The sequence below is a fragment of the Scatophagus argus genome, chromosome 4 (assembly GCF_020382885.2).
Source record: "Scatophagus argus isolate fScaArg1 chromosome 4, fScaArg1.pri, whole genome shotgun sequence".
NCBI classification, from domain to species: Eukaryota; Metazoa; Chordata; class Actinopteri; family Scatophagidae; genus Scatophagus; species Scatophagus argus.
Window position 1 is genome coordinate 1,909,741 of NC_058496.1, and position 23,241 is coordinate 1,932,981.

The 23,241-nt window shown below is 44.2% G+C and overlaps 1 protein-coding gene across 1 annotated transcript; it reads left to right on the top strand.

Moving 5' to 3' along the window:
• Positions 1–24: 24 nt before the first annotated feature.
• Positions 25–22,650, top strand: slc15a4 (solute carrier family 15 member 4). The gene is made up of 9 exons (XM_046386756.1): positions 25–409; positions 609–1,233; positions 4,037–4,329; positions 4,988–5,132; positions 5,379–5,459; positions 8,668–8,848; positions 11,977–12,135; positions 15,363–15,521; positions 21,283–22,650. Exons 2-9 carry the CDS (start codon positions 655–657, stop codon positions 21,432–21,434), a joined length of 1,749 nt encoding a protein of 582 aa, XP_046242712.1. The 5' UTR covers positions 25–409; positions 609–654; the 3' UTR covers positions 21,435–22,650.
• Positions 22,651–23,241: the final 591 nt, after the last annotated feature.

The window sequence follows — 23,241 nt, forward strand, 5'->3', positions numbered from 1 at the left end:
TGTCTCTTGACAACCTCGTCAATGCCAGAATCAGCGTTAACGAAAATAAATAAACAAATAAAAATAAACAAGTCATTAGCACTTCCTTCTCTCGGCGGTACGGAGTCTGCGTGTAAGGAACAGATTTGCAAATAACATGGATAGGCTGAGTACGGGCTGCGTCGGGGTACATTTCACGTTCAGATCGTTTGGAGAGCGACGCAAAGAGTGACAGTTTGTTGACTGGGCTATGTGTCACGGGATAGTACTGTGACACACTGTTTTTTTTTTTTGTTTGTTTGTTGACTTCCAGTTCTCCTTTGACGAAGTATTGATTTAAGACGAGACGAAGTAAACATTTGAGCTGTAAATATCATCTGAGTTAATGGAGTTAACTGAAAACCGCCGGGACGCGTTACAATAATTAAAGGTAACGTAAAACCAAACTCTTAGCGAGATATCGTCATGCTAAAGCTAGCTTACTTAAGGTTTGTTTGGAGCCTGTCTTAGATATGATAACGACGAAAGGGGGGCTGCATGTGGACACTTTAGATGTTGTGAGTTCGGCACAGAGTTTAAACTGCGATGACAACTTTAACTAGCCCGTTGATCCTCCTCTGTATTCCCAGGGTGTGAGCTAATCAAGAGGAGCCTAAGCCATTAAGTTGTTTGAGAATGGCTAACAGCAGGGATGCCAGCGAGAGCACCCCTCTTCTGGACTCAGACTCCGGGATCAGACCTCCAGCACCGTCAGTTTTCCAGGGGAGAAGACTGGCTTGTGCAGCCATCCTGCTGGCTGAGTCTCTGGAGAGGATTGCATTCTACGGCATCACATCCAACCTTGTCCTTTTCCTCAACAGTAATCCTTTTTATTGGGAGGGCACTCAGGCGAGTCAGACACCCCTGATGTTCATGGGAGTTACTTACCTGATTTCACCCTTTGGAGGCTGGTTGGCAGACGCATACCTTGGGAAATTCTGGACAATTTCTTTGAGTTTGATCCTATACTTTATGGGTATGCTGTTCTTCCCCTTCGTTTCGAAGGAAGACACCAGGACACAACTGTGTGGGGAACAGATGGCGTTTCCTGTGCAACCTGCTGAGTGTCTGAGCACAAACAGCACCCCTCCGAGCAATGTGACCTGCCCCATCCGTGCCCCGTACTGTGGCCCAGTCATTTACACTGGGCTTTTTTTAATTGCATTAGGTGTGGGTACTGTGAAGTCCAACATCACTCCCTTTGGGGCAGATCAGGTAGAGTATGACTTCAACTTCACTTTCTCATCTCAAAGTCTGTGTGTGTTTTGATGGCAGCACTCGGTGCAGTAAAGTGTCCCCTGTGACTCTTGTTAAATGTGAAAAATCAGATGACTTTGACTCCTGCATCCATGCTGTAAAAGCAGGATTTTACTGTTGGAGTTGGTTGGTCTTTTGTACAGGAAGAAACTAATGATTATTTTCATTCTGCATTAATCGATTGATTGGTCCTAACAGTAGTGCAAACCTAAAGAAAAATTAAATTACATAATAAAAAAAAATGACTGGAGTGACAATCAAAATAGTTGCCTATTAGTTTTCCATCAACTGATTAATCAGCTTAATCATTTCACCTGCATGTGTACATTTTCATGTGGTTTGTGCATAAAAATCTTAACTTGTAACGTAACTAAAGCTAATACTTTTTTGGTATTAACTGAGGACTAAAGGGAGGAGGAGGACGAGGAGGCACAGAGTTCATTATCAGCTAGAAGGTCTTTGAATTAGATGTGTTTTGTGACATCTGCCCGTATATGATCGGGTATGCAGTGTGACATCAAGGAGCTCAGACATGTGATGTGACTTCTGTTACACCGTGACGGGTCACTTTGACATGCGTGGCCTTCATCACCATCCAGATGTTTTTACATTGTGAAGCTGACATAGTGGAGCGTCATGTAGAGCCACTGAAAAACCCTCCCGACAACAATGGCTTGAATGAGCCGTTGGTTCGTAACAGGAAGTGAAACACAACATGTGTCAGTTTGGTGCCAAAATAGTGTCAGATTGTCCAGGGGAGCCTCTACGAGAAGCAGAAATGGGAAAGTTTGTCAATGGGTTCATTGTTTTTCTAAATACTCTAACCAGGCGTGGGTAAATCCCTTCAAAGGGGTGAATATGATTAGCACTTGAGCCCACGACGCTCATTACAAGATTTTCATGTTTCTTACTGCCTTTGATCATGTGCAAACACACACACACACACAATACACATTGTCAAGCAAAATCCATACGTTACAGGAAAGAAAAAGAGAAACACGGAAACTGGTACAGCAGCAGCTGAGGGAATAAACTGGCTTCATTTTGCTGCCGCCTGTGATTGTCAGAGAAAAAACATGTTGCTTTTTTGGCTAATGAAGGTGTGGAATGAACTGCATCAGTTTTATTTTTGACCTCCAGGTCTCCTCCAGCTGAATGTCTTAATGTAGTGGCAGTGCGGGCTGTTAATACTTGAAAACAGAGGTTTCCTGTTACATGTGGCTTCATTGTGATTGATTCTGAGAAATAATTGCACCCTCTTGAGTCACTGTCGGGATTTTTGTTTAATTAATATGAAACTTGAACGTAGGACATCAGCATAAAGGCAGAGTTGTACTTACAGCTGCCGGGGCTCGTGGGTGATTCAATCCCCCCCTGCAGCGTTCTGGGCAAAATACTGAACCTTAAATCCTCATTGCATGGTAGCCTTTGCCACCTGTGTGCAAATGTGTGGGTGAATGCTGACTCATTTGGAACAATTAATCGTTTTAGTTAGTTTTCAAGCAAAAAGTCTCAGACATTTGCTGGATTCAGCTTCTCGACTGTAAAAAAATAATAAAATTAATAAATTAATAAAAAATAATAATAAGGTACTGATCTTAAAGTTTGGATTTGAAATAAAGCAGGATAGGATTTTTTTGTCCCTTTATGAGTCACTGCAGATGTAATGTCCATCAGCCGGTCGCCGTAATATTTACTCATCCTGAATTTGATGAAGGGTCGAAACTGAAACAAGACAGTGAATTAAAAGTTGGTCTTGTCCTGACATGACAAACGGCAGGAGGGAACACGACCTCTCGCTCTGATTGAGACTTGAGGTTCAGCCGGAGCTCCACGTGCACCTGTTCTACAACCTGTTGTAACTCATGACACTCGGGTGGTCAGTTTGAGTGTGATGATTCATTTTGCTGCACGGCTGCAGAGAAGAAACCCATAAAGATTTCTGCTCAGCTTGTGAACGCCGGGACGTCATCTCCCCGGCAGTTAATCGTAGCTGCATCGCCGTGTCTTTTGTCCTTATTTACAAGAGACGTGTCCCCTTCATCACATGTTGATAAAATCTTTTCCTCCACGGGTATAACTGTCTGTGGAATGGATCAGTGCCTATATTAGAGTAATATTATTTGCTTCTAAAGATATTTAACTGGTGGCTGTTTTGTGATGCTAATGCTGTTAGCCATCGCAGCAGATTCTTTAAGAGCCACAGCAAGCACGTCAATAACGTGAAAGTTGGCTTATGCCTCTTTCATAGACCTCTCATGCAGTGATACTGCAGAACGAAACCACTTTTAACTACATTGTCATCACACTGGAGTCAGTAATTTTAAAGGGCCACTTCACCCCATAATGAAAAATACGCACTCACACCTGAAGTGCTGTTGATCTGTGGAGGTTGTTTGTGTGTGACTTGCATGACCAAGAGGCTCATGGTCGTGACAGGGCAGGATGGAAACATTAATGGTGTCCCTCTCGGCTGAGTTTAGTTAGCTTAGTTAGCGAGTCCATGAGTAGATAAACACTTCCTGCTTTGATTAATTGACTCATAACATTCAAGCCTTTCAGCGTTTTTAATTGTTGTCTGTGAGCTTCTGTAAAGCCTGCTAATTCTTAAAAAATGAGTCCATGTATTAAACTATGTCATTCTTCACTTTGAGGGAATTGGGCCTGGGAAGTCCTTGAAAAGTCCTTGATGCTGTCTTCTCTAACTGTTTTTGCATTCTCCTTGTATGTTGCTGTCATCCTGCGCTGTGTGTGACCTCAGGTCAAAGACAGAGGACCAGAGGCCACGCGCAGGTTCTTCAACTGGTTCTACTGGTGCATCAACTTGGGAGCCATCCTGTCTCTGGGAGGCGTGGCCTACATCCAGCAAAACATCAGCTTTGTGCTGGGCTACATCATCCCCACCGTGTGCCTCGGGATCTCTTTCCTGGTCTTCCTCCTGGGCCGCACCGTCTTCATCACCAAGCCAGCTGATGGCAGCGCCTTCACGGATATGTTCAAGATCCTGGTCTTCGCCTGCTGCTCCCAGAAACCGAAGGAGCCTGACCTGCTGCGGTGAGAGCGGCATCCATTTCAGAGCTTATTATGTAGTGATGGGAAAAAAAGATAAAACTGTGTTGTCAGGCAGTAAATTCATTGACAATCAGCACTCTCACAGTAGCTGAGGAGCAGGAAGGCATTCCTCAGCCTCGATGGGAAGGCTCCATCAGTGCAGCAGGTGTTTTGTTTTTGTCTTACGTGGCAGAATTTAGTGGGATGGGGACTCTGATCCGACGGAATAACGCAGCCAGGTGTTGTTGATGGACCTTTATGTTAAATCCTCCTTTGATCCCCCCCACTCCTGTATAATTCTTTTTCCCTCACTGGCCCAGGCATTCATCTTCATTCCCTGTGGTAAAAAGTTATTCTGAAGTGGTGCTACTTGACTTTGAACCGCAGCAGCACAACCGGTTCAAAAACTTGACATTGAATATTTTAAATTGGCCAATCCAACAGCCTTTCAAGAATTCTTTATTAAGACGTTTCCTCCAGAGATGGGGATTATAGGCTTTGGAGTAAAGTTTTTTCCCCTCTAGAAGTGCTGTTTTCTTAAGGGTAAGATGTCCACAAAAAGGCCAAGTTTTCTTTATTTTATGCCATCAATCACACTGTAGTTTTAAGTAGTATTTTAAAGGTTATTTAATATTTGTTTTTATTTTTTTTTATTCCCCAGAAACAACAAGCCAACGCTGCTGGACAGTGCCAAAGTGACCTATGGAGGAAAATTTCCTGAAGAGAAAGTAGATGAGGTGAAATCCCTGGTAAAAGTCCTCCCAGTTTTCTTCGCCCTCATCCCTTACTGGACCGTGTACTTCCAGGTATGATCTCCCCATTTTAAACTGAATTGAAATTTATGAGCCGTTTCTCACGAGATGAAAAATATGAAGGAAGTTGATGTGTCAATACGAGCTTCCCGGATGCAGATACGCACAGGCGTGTGTTAATATAAGGGAAGATGATTTTCCGTTTCAATATTGGAGGAGAATGGTTTTTTGCACCAGACATCCCGGCGATCATAAAGTGGAGAATTACTCCATGCTGAGGCTCTAATCTCCTTATTGCAGATGCAGACAACCTACATCCTGCAGAGCCTCCATCTGAGGATTCCTGATAGCGCCTCGAACGACACTGCTGACTCCCACCAGGTAAACTGAAGTACACACACACACACACGCTCAGTCCAAGTACCTGTTTCTTGTTTAATTTGAAAAACATATCCTCAGTGTGGTGACGTCTGAAGCTTTGTGATTTTGGATTCAGAACCAACGTGAAGCAGTTGCTGTGTAATTCCTTTGAGTTAGACGCACCAGTTTTTCCCACCTGCCTCCTCACAAACAGGCCTGAAGTAGATCTGACTGCTAAAGGAGTCAGGAGGTCAGTGACACACAATGGTAGGCAACAGCTGGAGGCAGCAGCACAGGTTGGTAAAGCCTCTGGGATTAAGTCCAGACTTTACTTCACATACTAATACCTGGCAGATTAGCAGCCTGGCTCTGATTGTACCTCTGCAGCAGCACCTCCAGCTCATCTTCTCCTGACTGGTGTAGTTATTGTCTCCTCTGACAGACCTGTCTTATGATCTGGTAACCACCTCAGTTACCCCACGTCATGTATGACTCCTCAAAAAAATCAGAGTTTTAAAACTGATGAAACTGGACTGGATCAGGAAGTGTAGTACGGCGAGTACAGTACGGCTGTTCTTCTTTTTGCTTGGGGTGAGTGAAGTGCGCTGACTTCACTGGAAAAGTGAAGTGAAACTCCTGCCTGTAAACCACACAGTCCCACACAGTGTTTAGTATTCTGTATGTATGTTCACTGCACGATCAGAATGGTCAAAAGAATTCACAGTAATGATATCATCTACACTCAGTGAGCAGTTGAAAGGCAGCCAGATGAACTGATGAACCAAAGACCCACAAGGCCTCACGTCTGCACTGGATTATTTATGTGTATTATCAACATGACAACTATAATACAACACCACCATCTATATTGGGCCGTTCATGGGATTATTCATCCATTTAGCTGCTATAATAAGATCATAGCACATAGCATAACCACACAGTGTAGACTAGAGCTGTGATTCCCAAACTTGTTCTCTTCAAGAGCCCCTAAACTGACATTAATTAGTCAGGGGACACATGTTTAGTAAGATTTTGTCGCAGGTTCTCCTTAAGTAATCAATTCATCGATTGAAAAAAAAATTAATTGTGACCAGTTTGACCAGCAGTCTTCATTGCATTAGAAGAATTGGCACTTCACCCTGTCTGACTGTCCGACTTGATTCGTTTGCTCGTATTCCACCGTGTTTGACTGTGTGTCACGGCTGTATTTTTATTTTCTCTCTTCACGTACTGTTTAGTGTCTTTAAAAACAGAACTAAACCCTTTTTTGGTAGCAGCTTCGACACTTCTGAACATCAAAAAGGAAGTGAGATTAGATGCCTCTGTGATCTGCTCCCTCACCTCACCTGGCACATTTCAATGACTCAGATGAAGAAATGCTGTCTCTTCAAGGAGACTGGGCGCATACTGAAGATGAAGATGACGATGACGATCATAAGAGCTGGGAGTGGGAGGCACCAGCGATTGTGTTGTAATTACTTATAATTGGATTAGGTCCTCTGTTGTAGTCATGCATATTTCATTCCCCCATCATTGTACCATAAATGCGGTTTGATTATATGCATTAGTTATGGTTTGGGTTATATTGTAATTTAATTGTTAAATGTATGTATTGGTACCCTGTAACACACATGGAGAGAAAGAAATTCTCAGCCCTTTTTAAAAAATACTACGTTTTAAAGAGAGAGTGGTTTTTATCTTCTGTTTAATTTTTGTATGTTGAAACAGGATCTTTATCGCCCCCCGGTGGCTGGCTGCAGGCTGGCTGCAATACAGCTCATAAACATGTCAAATAAGTTTTTCCCAAAGACGCTTTCTGTCACTTTAGGTAGTCCTTATCACGCTGATGTCAGTGCAAAAATTAGTTTTTTATGAAAGGTTTGGTTTTAATTAGTTATTTGATGCTATGAAAGGGGGCTGAAATGTCACGATTGACAGCTCAGCGCCGCTCCTGATTGGCTCGGATTGGGTATATGGATGGGAACTCGATACAGCGGCTCCACCTTCTGATCGCTTCTGCACAGACTCTGGCTCCAAATGATGTCACTAGAACACGGTGGAAGCTCTCGTATGGATATATTGGCTTCACTTTTGTACAGGAGGAGTAAGTGGAGATGCGTCTGTCGGCCATCTTTTAATCCATCAGTGTACTATATTTAACCATTTAGAGGCACGTGGAAGGCAACAAATTTTCTAGCAAATTTTTCCAGACGCAGCTGGTTGGAACCCCAGAGGGCTCCACTTTTTTTGCCAAATATGAATCCACCAGCGTCTTCTATCATCTGTTGAGTTTCTAACCTGGGAGTAATGTAAAATATTGTGTATATACATTAATTACATATGCATATCATCCATTTGGGGAAGTAAAAAAGGCAGAACATCGTGCCCACCACAAACCTGCTAGGACAGCCTCATTTAGCTCTTTGTGTCATTTTGAGTATGATAATGCACAAATAAGGGAGGAAACCACTCTGTAAGGAGCTGCGTGTAGATTGCCAGCGGTGTCTCAGAGAAAATGGAAATTCAATTTGAGAATAAATGATGCTATCAGAAGTGTTAAAGCAGAGACACATCAGGAGCTCGGATGGCACTTGGAATTTGAATTGCAGAAAAACATCTCTGGCAGTTTGCCGTCTTTCATTGCTCTGTCAGTGAGCTCCTCGCCTTAACTTGTAGATACTTTGCATGCACACAGTGGATTTTCTGTCTGATTCGTACGTCTTCCACTCTTATTATTCCTTCTGTAAATTACCCTTTTTGTGATCAGATTTTTTAATTTTTCATTTTCAGACAGAATTCATTAACTGAGTTACATTGTGCCTATAATTTCCTCATAGATCTCATTTCCTTTCCTTTTCTGCTCCATTTCATCAGAAATTGCGTGGTCAAACTTTTTATCAGTTCACCATCATCCATCGTTTGTATCCTTTCCTAATAACAACAATAATAATTTTATTTACCTTCTAATAATTTGCTGATGCTGACTCTTCTGTCAGTTGGATAAATAGTTTTCATTTCATTATGTTTGGTTTTGACCACCTGGGGGTGCCAAAGCAGTATCAAGCTTCAAGTCCTCTCTCTCACACACACACACACACACACACACAGACACACACACTCGTATGCACACAAACACTGGGTGAAGTGTGTTGGAATGCCCTGACATTCTCCAGAGTTGTCACGCTTTGGTGCTTTCTGCACAGTTTTACCTCTTCTTTCCCCCTCCCAGATGACGTTCCGCTTCCCGGCTGCCTGGCTCACCATGTTTGACGCGGTGCTCATCCTCATGCTGATTCCCCTTAAGGACAAAGTGGTGGACCCCATCCTGAAACGCCGTGGCCTGCTGCCTTCTTCTCTGAAGAGGATTGCAGTGGGGATGTTCTTTGTCATGTGTTCGGCCGTGGCGGCGGGTGAGTGCGCTCACAGACACGTCCTCTCTGTGCTGTCATATAAGTAGGCCAGACAAACACTGATGAAGCAGCAAAGTTGGAGCTTGTGGTGAATGCAACATGCACTCTGTGCTTCTGGGGCAATGAGCAGTGCAGCTGTGCTGCCACATCTGAGTCCTTTATTCATTTTAAATACTTTTGAAACATGGTACAAATATGTCACTTCACCCCCAGTGATTCAATGAGGTGTGTCCTGTGGGGACTTCACAGGTATTTGGCTCAGTCTTTCTACTGCGTTGCTTCTTGGTGGACTCAGCAGATGCTCTGTCACAGATGTATGAACTGTCCCTGAATCAAAACATCACTTTCCAGCTGGAAAAGGAAGAAAAAGCCCTGGAGGCTCTGTGTTTTTTTTGCCCTGTGGAGGAGAGGTGGAGCTGTGGCGTCTCTCTTTTTAGTCCTGAGTGCACCCGCATGCAGTCGCACTGCTCAGTCCGATTCACTCCCAGCCTCTGGATTATTCTGGATATAAAGTCTCCGCCAGGTGCATTGAAAAATGTTGCGAGGGAGACAAGCCTGGAGGCGTGAAGAAAGCAAATTAGTGCCAATCCGGGGAATCGATGCACATTATATTTTCTGCCCTCTCCTCTCTCAGATTCCCAGTATGAACATGTTCTGTCTTTAGTGACCTTTTAGATGTTGACTGGTGTGCTTCAACCAGCTTGACGGTTGACTGTCAAACATGCGCCAAATCAAATTAGATAACAGCCTGGATGGGATAATTACAGCCTTTATGTGTTTAAATATTTGTTCATACAAATTAAAGTGAATATAAATTAGGACTGCAAATCTACAGAAGTTCTACGTTTTAGTTTCAACAAATATATAAATATGATCTGATCAGCTATTTCATTATTAAATGTGATCGTTAAATTAAATATCCAACAAATACTTCCATAAATGCAATCTGAAGTTAAGAACATCAGATGTACTTTACCTGTTGACAAATAGTAAGATAGTCATCATTTTTCTGTTTTCTATGATTATCATGGCTGATAATCTGTTTGTCCATATAATAAAGCTATTCATAGTTTGACAGCACTTTGTGTAAGGCCACACAGCCAGTAGAAAGTACATACGAAACACTGAAATGTGGTTCAGTCAGTCTTTAAAGAAGCACCCCACTTTTCATAAACCTTAAAAGCTCATCTTTTAGATAGATTTAGAAGTTCACATATCATGTGGGGCTGAATCAGGCAGCTGTCTGTGCTGTAAGGGACTGACTGGAAGTGTGAGCTGTGTGCTTGTGTTTTTATGGCTTACTGAATTCTCATCCTTTACTTTATGTGAACGCGGTGCAGAAGAGCTGAGAAAGTCTGTTGAGTCTTTGGATGTTGGAGTCTGAGACTCGTGAAAGCCCGACTTGGCCCATCAGAAACGTCCCTTTCAATCAGCGAGATGTGGTGAAAGGTCTATTAACCAAATCTAATGTGTGTAATGTGCAGGTTTGAAGTAATATTTTCTTTTCAGAGGACATGAGCGTTTATAGAGGGAAAGCTGCTCGAGCATGTTGATTTCTGATGTGCAAAAACCCACTCAGGTATTTACTTTTCCATTTGGCTTCTTGAAAGAAAGTGCAGTCCTCGCATTTGAATTCAGGCTAAATAAATTCTGAATATTGCAGAAAGCAATTTTGAGTGCTGGGAGTGGAGAGAAAAGGTTTACGGTGGTGCGGTGGTTTGGCCATTGGTCACATTGCAGCAGGTGAATACACAAGTAGAGTGCAACACACTTCTGACCTGGATTTCAGGCGTCAAATCAGACGACTGGATCTCATCCAGTGTGCTTCTCAAAATGAGTGTCCGCATCTTATTTGAACTATTATTCATCCAGGAGGAGTTTGCTGAGCCCCTGTGCTTTTTAAACACTGCTTTCCTCACACTGACTCGGCTCCACACACACACTGACTGCCTCACGCAGCCCACTTTCTGTGTTTCCTCAGAGCTTATCTGCATTCGTCCACGAGCTGAAATCACGCTGTGTTCGCAGCCTGACAGATGGACAGTAGGGAATCACCAAGTGTGGCATCTTTAGCCCAGAGAGTAGCCGGTCCCAACACATTGCACTGTCACGCTGTGTCCACAGCATTGGTCACGCCGCTGCCGTTCAGAGTTAGAATCAGTTTCATCACCGTGTGGAAGAATTGCACAGGACTTTGTCACATCGGTGCAGAGATGTTTCACAGGGTTTCGTTGCGCTCGCCGATGCGCATGGCACGAGGACGGCTGGACCTCCCGTGCAGTGCAAAGGGACAGCTGAAGACGTGCTTGTCAAGCGGACAGCGGACTGTTACTGATCTGCTATTCATTTTTGTCCCGCAGCCGCAGACCTCAGACACATACTGGGGCCAGCTCTGAAAATCTGCGCTGGCATGAGCGTGTTTTATCACATCCTCTTAACTTCATGTACCAATCTGCTTCGGTTAAAGCTCAATGGCTTTTAGGTGTCCAAAGCCGCCTTTTCTTTTCTGAAGGCTGGGGCAGAGTTGCCAGGGATCACACTGGGTCGTCTGATGTGTGGCGTCTAGAAAAAGCGGGGATGTGTGTTTGTAGTGAGGTTTGCTCTGAGCAGCCCACTGGCCACACTGCCTGAGATGGACGCCTGGTATTAAAGGATAGCCGGATTACAAGGCTGCAGCTCCTCTCAAACGCAGCATTAAGTGTAGTTATGATATGAGGCTGTCTCTGGGAGTTATCTGGAAATAGCCGCCGGTTACATGATAATAGCTATCGAATAAAGCTATTAGGAGGCGGCGGCGGTTGATGACAACTGCTTGGCTCTTATTATTGAACCGTCCGCGCTGATCCATTACTAGCTGCCATAATACGGAAGCGTGCAGATGTGATCTTAATGAAGTGGTAGGGCAGCCTTAAAACTAGCTAAATGCTTAATGGTCTGTCACTGAATCCTCTAACTCTGACAGCGTTTGGCTGCTTGTTGGTGTCAGGCCGATGCTTAAATGAGAGCTTCTTAGTACGTGTATTGCAAAGTTCTAGCTGATGTACAGTATGTGTGGTGTTTTATTTTTTCTTACATGTACCCTCAGCTAGCTGTGCTCATGTAAATTGTTTCTGTGTCTGACCCCTCAGGTATTTTGGAGACCAAACGGCTGGAGATCGTCAAATCAAAAGGCACCATCAACCAGGTGCTGGGCCACGTTATCTACTACGCCGCAGATTTGCCCATATGGTGGCAAGTGCCTCAGTACGTGCTGATAGGAATCAGCGAAATCTTTGCCAGCATTGCAGGTACAGTAGTTGGACAGCTCATTTAGCACTGGCAGACGTGATGATTCAGACTGACAGTAAATTACAGTATCCTCCAGCGATGGTTTGAGCTGGCACACTTCACCTCCACACTGAGACACTCTGAATGGATTGTGGACTTAAAACTGTAGTGGCCATTCTTCTTGTACAATGAAGACTAATGTGTAAGGCTCTTTTTGAATAGTTTGTTTGATTTATTGCCAGACTGCAGCAGCTTAATGTGTTTGCAGGTTGTAGTCCAGAGCAAATAGCCCAAGAAGTCGATCGATAATTGATTATCCACCGCTGCAAGCCGCGGTTCGGTAATGGGACGTTTTATAAATAAGGTGTGTTAAGGTAACCTTTTAAAGTTGAAATGATGATGATGGCCGTGCCTTCGCTGCAGCCACAGGCCAGCCTCATATTAGTGCTCCTCCTCTGCTTGTTACCCAAACAGATCCAGGAGATAAAATGGATAAACACACAGCTGTGTGCCTTTACTGTACCGTGTTGCCCTGAGGGCGTAGCGGCAACACAATTAACATCATAACATAAACTTTTCACCTCCGTGTTCAGCCGGCTGGTGTGTTGACATTTAACGCCACCAGCATGTGAAGCAGTGATGACAGTGAGAGAGAGAAAGAGAATACTGACTAACTGTGCTGGCTCGGCTCAACTCCAAATTATGCGATCGGCATGCACAAACAGCTGCAAACATATGGATGGTGTGTTTGATAATCAGCGCACAACTTTGAGGGTGCTGGCATCTTTATTTGTCTGTAAAGTCTTAAACATCCCACACGCCGTCTCCCACCTTTGGAGGCCTCACGCTCTGAATCTGATTAGTCTTCGCAGGCCTTGGATGATATATTGTCTCATGAATAATCAGCTATATTATTTTATCATTTGGAGACCTGAAGTTCTGACTGAATTCAGTGCTGTACTGCTGTTGCTGCTCAGGTGACTCATTTCAGTGAATGTCATTCAAAGACACGTGCACATCAGCGTTCCTGAGGTCTCCCATAATCCTTCAGTGGAGGTTTAACAGTGTTTACTGCTCCTGTTCAGGTCAGAATAACTTTTTTCTTGATGCTTTCAGGCTGTCAGCTAAAAAACTGCACGGCAAGCCAGCTCTCATTTCTTTTTTTCCTGACCTAAACAGGAAATGCCATTTCATTAAAAGCTATTGGATGTAAGGACTTATTGTGCCAGTGATATAATAATGTGACAAAGTGAGAAATTGCTCTGATGTTACGTCAAATTGCGGCCGCCAAATCTGAGACAAGAACGGGAACAACAGCAACAATATTCTCCTTTATTAAAAGAGGGGAGTTTGTGTGTGTGCACTGAATGTGATATTAGAGCACTGCAGCTGTGGCCCATTTTTATCCCACACTACACCATGCAGCAGAGATCTGCCGTGTGTTGTGTTTGTCTGTTTTACGTCTGAATAGTTTTTCTTTCTTCCTTTGTGTCTTTTTCTGTTATCGTGGCCTCTGGCCTCAATTATCTCAGTGATTCGAGTTTGTTAAGGCCTCCAGCCTTGATTGAGTCATTCTCCTATTACTACGGGTCATGTTGTTGTAGACTCCGCCATATAGAACTCACTTTATTTCTATATCAGGAGTGAAGATTGAACCATTAAAATTGAAGACTTTTCTTTCTTCGCCACAGTGGAAGGATTATCCAGTCACTGCTGGGATTTTTGTCATCTTTAAGTTTGGAATCCGTGGATACTGAAATTTGTTTTAATAAGGTATTATAAAGCCCTTGGACAGAACTCCACAAGGCTTCTATAAAACAGTGGAATTTGCACAAAACTATCAGGGTGCCCATGAAAGTCAAATTCAGACATTACAAAGCTATAGGGATCCTTAAAATAAACTTCTCTCCCTCTATAGCGTCCCACAGGGCTTACCTCAAGGAAAATTGGCTGACAGAATTGTGACATATGTCTGGTTAAGAGGAATATTTCCCCTTAGTCTTCTTCTGTTTGAATAAATCGGTTGGAGCCACCTCGCTGCAGTCCCCGGCCTTGTAGGACGGGGGCTAACGCTCTGCTCGTACAAACACACCAGTTTGGCTGCTTTCAGGCAACACGGATAAGCACAAACTTCGGTTCCCTGCAGCATTGTTAATTATGTATTGTTAAAGCGTAATATATTTGCAAAGAAAGACAAATCACCCCCTCTAACGATGCCCCCGGGAGGAAAAAAAAAAACCTTCCACATATATTTTAAAGGCTGTTGTTTATTTTCTTTTTTCCCCAAATAATTCTGCCTTTTGGTCGACAAAGGTCAAGCTGTTTGTGTGTGTGTGTGTGTGTGTGTGTGTTCATGAGCTGGGCGCTAACATACTGTTGCGCTGCTGCCATATCTGAGACTCCTCAGCAGCCTCTGCAGACCCCTGTGATATGCATAACTATTGACCGCTGTTTGTTGCTATCAAAAGGTTAGCTTAGGATATAAACCAAATGCATTGTTGTGAACTTCTGGAAAGGTCATTCGTGTTTTCCACTCAGTAATAACCTCATGTTTGCCACGCTTTTATCTCAGTCCTTTTTCTTCTGAAGCTTTTTATTTTTTCTTTGCACAACTGGCGCAGGTATCTGTAAGGAAGCTGTTTGTCACATTAATTTGTGCAATGTCCTCCTCCAAGGAAGGTCTTAAACGTATTTAACAGCAGCTCCCTAATCTCTCCCGACAGATGTAGCTATAGGGCCTCATTTGAAAAATCACATGTTTGAGTTGCCATGAAATTATCAATGTCAGCTCGCAGGCAAGACGGATCTCTGGGCGAGAAAGACACATATTTGATGTCTTCTTTCCCCCCCATCTCTCTTTCTCTTAGGTTGCTTGCCCATTTTCTCAGCTCTTTTTATTTCTTTCAAGACGCAGTAAATACTGAGTGATGTGTTTTCCAGAAATAGCTGTTTCTTGGAGACCAGCACCAAGCGGAGTAGATACCCAACAATGGCAGCACAGACCAGTGCCACTGTGGAAAATTAGCTGTCAGGCACCTGCAGAGGAAGCCTTTTGGTCTCACATACAATATCGTGAAAGGAAAACAGTCACTGTCGACAAAACCCCTCGTGGTACACAGATGTAAAGGACAGTATGTTTCCTTGTCTGCCATGAGCTCAGCAGTGGGTTACACGATCACGGGCTGTAACACGTAGCGCTTTCTGTTTCATTTGCTGCAGCTCATATATTCTTCTGTCTGTCTTGCAGGTCTGGAGTTCGCCTACTCTGCAGCCCCCAAGTCCATGCAGAGCGCCATCATGGGGCTCTTCTTTTTCTTCTCTGGGATTGGCTCCTTTGTGGGCTCTGGTTTGCTGGCCATCGTCTCCCTCAAGGAGATTGGCTGGATGTCGTCCCACAAAGACTTTGGTAAGACATACAGGAGCTTGTACATGCACAGTAACAATGTGCACTCATAATCATCAAAGAATCGTTGCCTGACTCTGCTGCTCCTGTCAGAGCTGTGTGTGTGTGTGTGTGTGTGTGTGTGTTATTGACCTCGTAGCCCTTTGACAAGCATGCAGACTAATGGGAGGCTAATGGGAACGAGCTCTAACTTTAAGGATGATGCTTCTCCCTTCCAGATTCCTTCAGCAGAGAGATGATTGATCTTTCCTCATGCCGTTTTCTTAGGGGTGTCCATAATCCTCCTGAATCCTGCATTATGGTTGTCAAGGCTGCCGTTAGTGCACTATTGACTTTGCACATCGACTGTGGAACTTGTGGAAAAAGAATAGTCTGTATCGATTCACAATACAGAAATATGTTTTCCAGGGACGTATCCAAAGAGTTTTCATAGCTCGCCCTGATTTAAAATCCACTTGAAGAGTGAGGGAAGGAGGGTGACAGCGCTCTGTGCACTTCTCTTGTTTTAAGAGTGTTTCCCGTAATAAATAGACATGTCAGACTAACGACAAAAGCTTTGTGTAAATCTGTCCGAGTGGTTCAGTGAATAGTGTGGCGGTGGCAGCAGATGGATGAGCTCCCCGGCAAGAGGAGGCTCCCAAACCAGATGCACTTTTCCCTGAGCATGCGGTAAATAAGCCAACACTGTAAAGTGTTTACCCACAAACACCTAATAGCTCATTAATACAGTGCGGCGACAGGTGGGGAGGTGTTTTTGATGATGTTAGCACCGGAAGATGCTCGGCACGCTTCATAAATCCATCCTTTGCTCAGCCTCGCTTCACTCGAGGGGCAGCTAAACCGGAGCCGCAGTGCCTGTAAGACTTCTTTTTGCTTTCCAGAATGAGTCGTTTAAAAGGTGAGCTGCAGAAGTGGAACAAAACATCCTCGTGGCCACTGATAAAAGGCACGTGGCACAAAGCTTAGCCGTTCAGTACAGTCAGGAATCATGCAGCTTGTTTTTGTGGCTGTTTGTTAGCTTTTTCTGCTTCTCACGGCTCCCTATAGGTGGGATGGGTTCGACTTATTTCCATGGCTGCGGGCAGAATGGTGCGCAGTAAACAGCATCCTGGGTGAGCTGTGCTAAGTTGCACTGAGCTGCTCGGGCCTGAAGACAGATGAGCAACATTAATCACAGACTGGGGGTCTGATTACATAGCCCTGCTCCTCTTAAGTAAAGCTGTCCCTGGAGCGTTAACACGGCGATGGCACTGCGAGCCTGGCATCCCGCTGGTGGAGGCTCGGCTCTCCTGTCGTGCTGTAGCTCCGTCTCAGCCCGCTTTGAACCCACTGATGTTTGAAGAGTTTGTCGTATGTTACAGGCTGATTCAGAAACAATGAAGTTCGAATTCCTGGTTTGGTAAAGACGTCGGGGAAGATCTTGGAGGGGACACCTGATATGCTGATGAACTCATCTTTGGGTTTTTGAGTATTGGTTGGACAACGCGCCAGCCTGAGCTTTTGGAGATGGTGACTGTCCTTTAATGTACACACGACTCTTCAAAAGTCCTCAAAATTAAGCCGTTTGAACCTCTGAAAGTCACAGATCAACCTTTAGCCCCTCCACCAGCGTTGTTCTTTACACACTGGAATCTCCTGTTGTATTCAGTTTGTTCAGCCTACCATTTAGTCAAAGTGAGTGGGTTTTTTTTGTTCGCTGCCATGGTCACGTGACAGGAAATGGCTTCCTGACTGATCTCGTATCAGACGTGTTGGACGTGTTCAGACACTCAGAATGAGCTGACGTGTTGGCTCACGCTCAGTGAAATGTCAGGGTTTTAATGGGAGCCTTTAATGTCACGTCTGGCAAATTTTCTGTCTGAAACGGCTCTGTTTGAAAAGTTCCGCCTCGTGTCTCGGTCAGAGGCAACAGAGGGCATGTAAAAATAGTTAGCGCGTCGTGACCGTTTACAAAACTCCAGCACTCATCATAAAGTTTTAACGAGCAAGAGAAGAGCTGCAGAAAATAACTATATTTATAGCTGAAGTAAACATGCATCGATTCCCTCTGTGATTTCGCTCTGAGGCCTGGGACGGCACTGAATGCACTGAAGCATTAAAATGTTGGGTCATTGCACTGGGGGTCTGGATCAATTGATCCATTTTCAAATATTAAAGTGATATTGACCCGTTTCATCTGGACTCACACGGTCTCCTCAAACCCACCCGCAGGTGAACTCTTTTGAAAGGTTGATATCACTAAGATGTTGGGGTGCTCAGTGTACCCACAGTGTCATAATATACGAACTCAGAGTAAAGCACACGCTCTGATTGGTGTTGCTATGAATTTGCCTTTAAAATGAATGTCAAATGGGCTTCAGTAATGTGTTCTACAGCAACTCCTTGTTTAGTCTTTTGCTCCTGTAATTATCCTTCCATATTTTCTGAAAATGCTTAGCAGGCGAGTGGACCCTGGAGGAGCCGAGGCTGAGGAGAGGAGGCAGGCTTAACTTAATGTGTAATGAAATTAGAGCAGGAACCATCACACGAGTGAAACCCTGCACAATTTTCAGGACTGTACCAAAGGAATGAGACGTTTGCCTGTTTCATTCATTGGGTCCTAGTTAAGAGAGGAGTTTTGGAGAGCCAGTCATCTGTCAGAATAATCTTAAAGCCACGGCAGCAGCAGCATTTTCCTCCAAGCAAAGGAGTAAAAAAAATGTCCTAAAATCAGGGCTCATGTTGACATTCAGCAGCCGCTGAAGAGCCGCCTCGGAGAGGGCTGAATGTGCTCCCTCTTGTCATGCTGGCCATGTTCTGCACTAAAAGGCACACGTTTTCCTAAACTAAACTATGTGGATGTTTTTGGGCCAACACACGTACAGTATGTCTTCCCTCGGAGTAATTTGTATGCTGTTCCTCGCTGTTTGTAAGCGATGCCGCTCTGTTAATTGAGACTGCAGAGGCAGACTCTTAAGTTGAATTATCGATTGAAAATACAAGCGCCCTCGCTGCAGATGCACTTCCCTTTTCCAGCCCTGCTCTCCTGTCAAGGCACATTGTTTTGCGCTTTATGCATTATTCAAATGCTGCTTTTTGTTTTTTGGTAGATTTTGTACAATTTTAACTTTTGACCGGTTTAGGATGACAGCAAATTGCGTTGAATCTGTGACAGCGGGCCACTGGTTTCCGTCATCAGGCAGCTCTCTGTTCCTGCATCAAAGGTTTCAATCTATAGACACGAAGAATCAGTCCTGTGAGAAACGTCCTATCATCATGCCGTTTCTTTATTCCCCTCTATTTCTAATTACCCACATGAGACACAACAGAGAGAGAGTGGAAGAAGAATTATTTATATGCACGATGGCGACATTGCAGAGTGCGATGTGCTCTGCTGATCACACGTGATCGCAGCAGGGTCGTCTTGTTTCAAACGAACTAATCCTGCGCTTTGATCAGCAGCACAGGACGCCCTGTTAAATCATCTGCAGGAAGAGGAAGCTTTCAGTAACGTGTGGAGGACCAAACCTGCCAAAGACAAGAATAAAAAAGTGACTCAATAAATAAATTCATGCGCAAATGAATGCACCAAGGAATAAAGTTGAAAAATAAACGTAGGTGTTAATTGACGTATAAAATATATTTGGTATACTTCAATTTAATTTGCCTATGGATTTATTTACATTCTAATTTAATTTTCCATTTTATTTATTATTTATTTGTTTTGAATGTACCAACTCCTTCACAGCCACCTTTTCCAATTTATTTAACCAAACAAAACAAAAATGAAAACTTTTTGTTATATTGCTGAAATCCGTTACGAAGCGATTTTCAGGTGTGATGTAACCATTCACGACAGTAAAACTGGGACTGAAATAGAGTTGGTTTGGTGTGATTGTACAAACTGCTCCGCCAGACTATTTTTAATAATAATCCTAATGAAGTTCATTTTCACTGTCGTCGTGCTGAAACACCTCAGCTTCTGCCTCTGGCTGCAGTCCTGTGCTCTGCAGCTTCCAGGCAGCTTTAGGATTTCCATCCGTGAGTCCAAAGTGACGTCTTTGAGTTGCTGCTTTTGACCAACCAACAGTCCCAAAGACTCCTCGTTTACAGGAGCCAGCAAACTAATCGATTGATTTCTGCAGCTCTAAACTGTGTTACATGCATGGTGACTTGTAGTCATGTTGTATTTGACATTAACTGCTACTGACTGCTGTTTGCGAGTCAAACTTTACTCGGATTCATGTTCCGCTGCCGCCCTTTTGCACTTCGCTGCACACACAAACCAAACAACCTGCCGCCTGTCATTGTGATCGTTTAATTAATACGGGACCTTTAGTCTTGTTAACATGTTGGAGCACCTGAACTTGTGTGTGAACACATCATCCACAGGCTGCAGAAACAGGCAGGTTAATGGAATAGCGGGGCTCTTTGTTGACAACACACAGAGCTGATATACAGCCAGCTGAGGGTTTAGTCAGGTTTAGCCTCAGACCAGAAGAGAGAATCAGACTTTGTGGAGACGGAGCTGTGATATAAATGAACAGTCTGGTCTCGAAGTCCACTCTGAGTCCATAAACACCGTCCTGACCTGTAAAACAACAGGTGCAGCGAGACTCGCACACTTCCTGCCATGTGAATAGACAGATCTTGAATTGTGGCCTCCATATCTAATTAAAATCAAGCCTGCTTCTGCCTGCTTCTGCCTGTCTGCCTCTTCATTGGGTGTGACGGCTCCACACAGAGATACTAATGGGATCTTTCCAAGGAAGACACCAGATTGCTCGAGGGCTTCACATCTACTCATTTGACGATAATGTATGTAAGCTACAGGTATCTGTGTCGGCTGGTCAAACTGTGCCGTACGTGGAGCCTCGAACATGAACCGAAGGCGAAATGCTGCGGCAGAAACAAAGATGAAACCCTCGTATGGGCCCTTCAACAACCAGAAAACGTCTCCCTCTCCACCCACGGCCTCATCTCATGCTGTCGACTACAAAGTCAATTGGTCCGCCTGACATGGTCAAGAGGACAAAAGCTGCTCTAATGCCAGTTCAATTGTCTCCTTACTCGAACGGCGGACACGATTGTGCTGTCGGCGGCTCTGCCCTTCATGTAAAACCCCAGCGAGAGGATTTGTTTAGAGCTTTCCTCTTGAGCTCAGTTACTGAATGAGGACGACCACTTCGCTCAGCAGAGCAGCAAAAAGACGGTTTGAGTTACAGAGGCTGCTGGTTTGAATTCTCCCGACCCAGCAGGGAAAGCATTTTTTTTAATGCTGAAATCGTTAAAGTCTTTAGTTCTGTCGGCGCTCTCGATTTGTCCTCCCCTCCCTCCTGTACAGAAGTGGTACAGCCGATCACAGTGGAAGCATCAGTTTTCTCCTCCCCCCCTTTTGGGTGCATCTCGTTCCCCTGAGGAAACAAACCGTCCTTTCATACCGATGAAAGACTCCCTGGGTGATACTTCAGTCATCAATGCCGCCGCTCTTTATGAGCGGTGAAGAGCGCCGGTCAGCCGTGTTTTACTTTGAAAGTTTCACACGACGGTGAGATGAGAAGTAAGAAGCACCTCCGCTGAATCCCGATTCCTGACAGAACCACTCACTTCAAGCCTGCCTTTCAAGTTTGACAAAAACACAGCGGCCTGCCACATTCGCTAGCGTGTGGCCGTTTACCTCCACCTTTGGTATTCTTTTGACGTGGAGGAGTGTGAGCGTGAGTTTTTAAGTGTCACGTAAATGCCAGGCCGCAGCTCCTTCTAATCATGTCTTCTGTCTTTGCAGGTAATATCAATGACTGCTCCCTGCACTACTACTTCTTCCTCCTCGCAGGGATCCAGGGCATCACCTTGCTGGTCTTCCTCATCGTTTCTGTCAAGTATGACAAGCAGAAAGGCAGAGCAGGAAGCCAAAGGCAGAGAAACACTTCCTTCTGATGCCCACGCCGGCCTTTTCCACTCATGTCGCTCAGTGCCCAAAGACCTTGTCAGATACGTACTCAACGTCTGGTTTACCTTTTTCATGAAAAAGTCACAAACGATCCTGTCAAGAAGATATTTTTCTTATTTATGTTCATTTTAGCTTTTAAGTGAGGACTCTTGATGCTTTTTTCCATAAGAATAATGGTTTTACATCACTGCACGAATGCACACTGAAAGTCTAGGACGACGAAGGCAGGAGCCATGTTTGAATCGTTCACTGTTGCCTTTCTTTGATCATTTGCACTTGACCCGAGGAGGGCTGCCATAAAAAATATCTCAGTACTTTCTGATCACGTAGGTTGTTTTTAAAGTCTGTTGTGTTTTCTTTGTGTTTTCTAACAAAGATGTGTTTCTGGACAAACAGTTTTACTGGCCCTGGTATGATACGTCAGTATTCAGTCAAACTGCCCGTTAAATGGTTTCTACATTTTGAGCCACGCTCTAAAATTGGGGTTGTATTTGTTAGGGGTGTAACAGTACTGAAAAATCACGTTACGGTACGTCTGTTTTAAAGTCACATGAAGGAACTCAGAGTTTAAATGAAGTTCTGCACACAAAAGTTCCTCACGCTGCATTCGCTCGGTACACATGCCAACTGAAAAACGATACGGAAAAATGAGTGGTACAAATGTAGCAGCTACAGCGCTGTTTGTCCACTAAATGTACTTGAATGTTTGCATTATTTCTTTATTATAATTAGCAGTGTTGGGCTTCAGATATCTATGCACTAACATAGTGGTGATCACATCGAATGGGCCATGTGTTACAGGCTTTCTGTTTGAGGAGATCCTGAAAAAACTCATAAACCCAAACTAATTTGATACTCAGATCTGATATTGATATTGATACTTTCCACTGCCTGTGATTACATGCTGTAAATCCTCATGAACCCTCACACAGCACCGTACACAGATAATGTGACTCCTCTGAAGCATCACAGCAGTTTTCGTTTGTCTGCTTCACAGCTTTGTGAAGCAGACAAACAAACAAGCTGATTACAAACTAACATTAAAGGTCCAGAGTGTAGCATGTGAAACAATCACCTGAAACTGAGAAGTGTTTTCGTTACTTTAAAGTGGGACTCCTAACCCTACAGAGGGAGCGGGTCCTCTCCCACGCAGTCCGCCAAGCTTCTACAGAGGCCCAGAGCGGACAAACAAAACACCGGCTCCACCGTAGCTCCTCCTACACGACTGGAAGGGCGGGGTGAAGGGAGGGGGTTCAGTTAGTCGTAATCTGAATCTTCACCACGAGACGCCACTGAATCCTACGCGCTGGACCTTTAAGCGTCGCTCGGCCTCGCTGCTCGGCTCACGATGAAAAGGACTTCGCTCTTAGTACAAATAAATTTTGCACAGTTTTCACATCTTTCTGCAGTGTTATTATGGCTTTGCAGCTTTGCCAGAAGATGTTTTGTTGTGTTTATTAGCCTGTGATGATTCTTTTGTTTTAGCTTTACACTCTCTTGTGTGTGTGTGTGTGTGTGTGTGTGTGTGTGTCTCTTTGATTCTCAGAATTGGCACAGTACAAGACACAGAATCTTTAACGGAACAAGAAAACTCAGGGCTCGAGCAATAGTGACAGAGCAGTCCAGGAAATGCAAAACTGCCTTTCCGGAGACCAGTGTTCATCCTGAGGCGTAAATAAAGTTACATTACTGCGAGCACACAAAAAGCCAGAAGCTATCTCTGTCTGTCTTTGTGTTAAATTGGTCGGATAAATGGGAGTTCCTTGTTTTATTGCCTATTTTATTTCCTGTACA

Bases quoted from the DNA above. Each gene is read 5' to 3' on its own strand.
- slc15a4 (XM_046386756.1), top strand. From the start codon at position 655: ATGGCTAACAGCAGGGATGCCAGCGAGAGCACCCCTCTTCTGGACTCA. The intron at 1,234-4,036 runs GTAGAGTATGAC...GTGTGACCTCAG, and splicing joins CTCCCTTTGGGGCAGATCAG to GTCAAAGACAGAGGACCAGA. The intron at 8,849-11,976 runs GTGAGTGCGCTC...CTGACCCCTCAG, and splicing joins GTGTTCGGCCGTGGCGGCGG to GTATTTTGGAGACCAAACGG.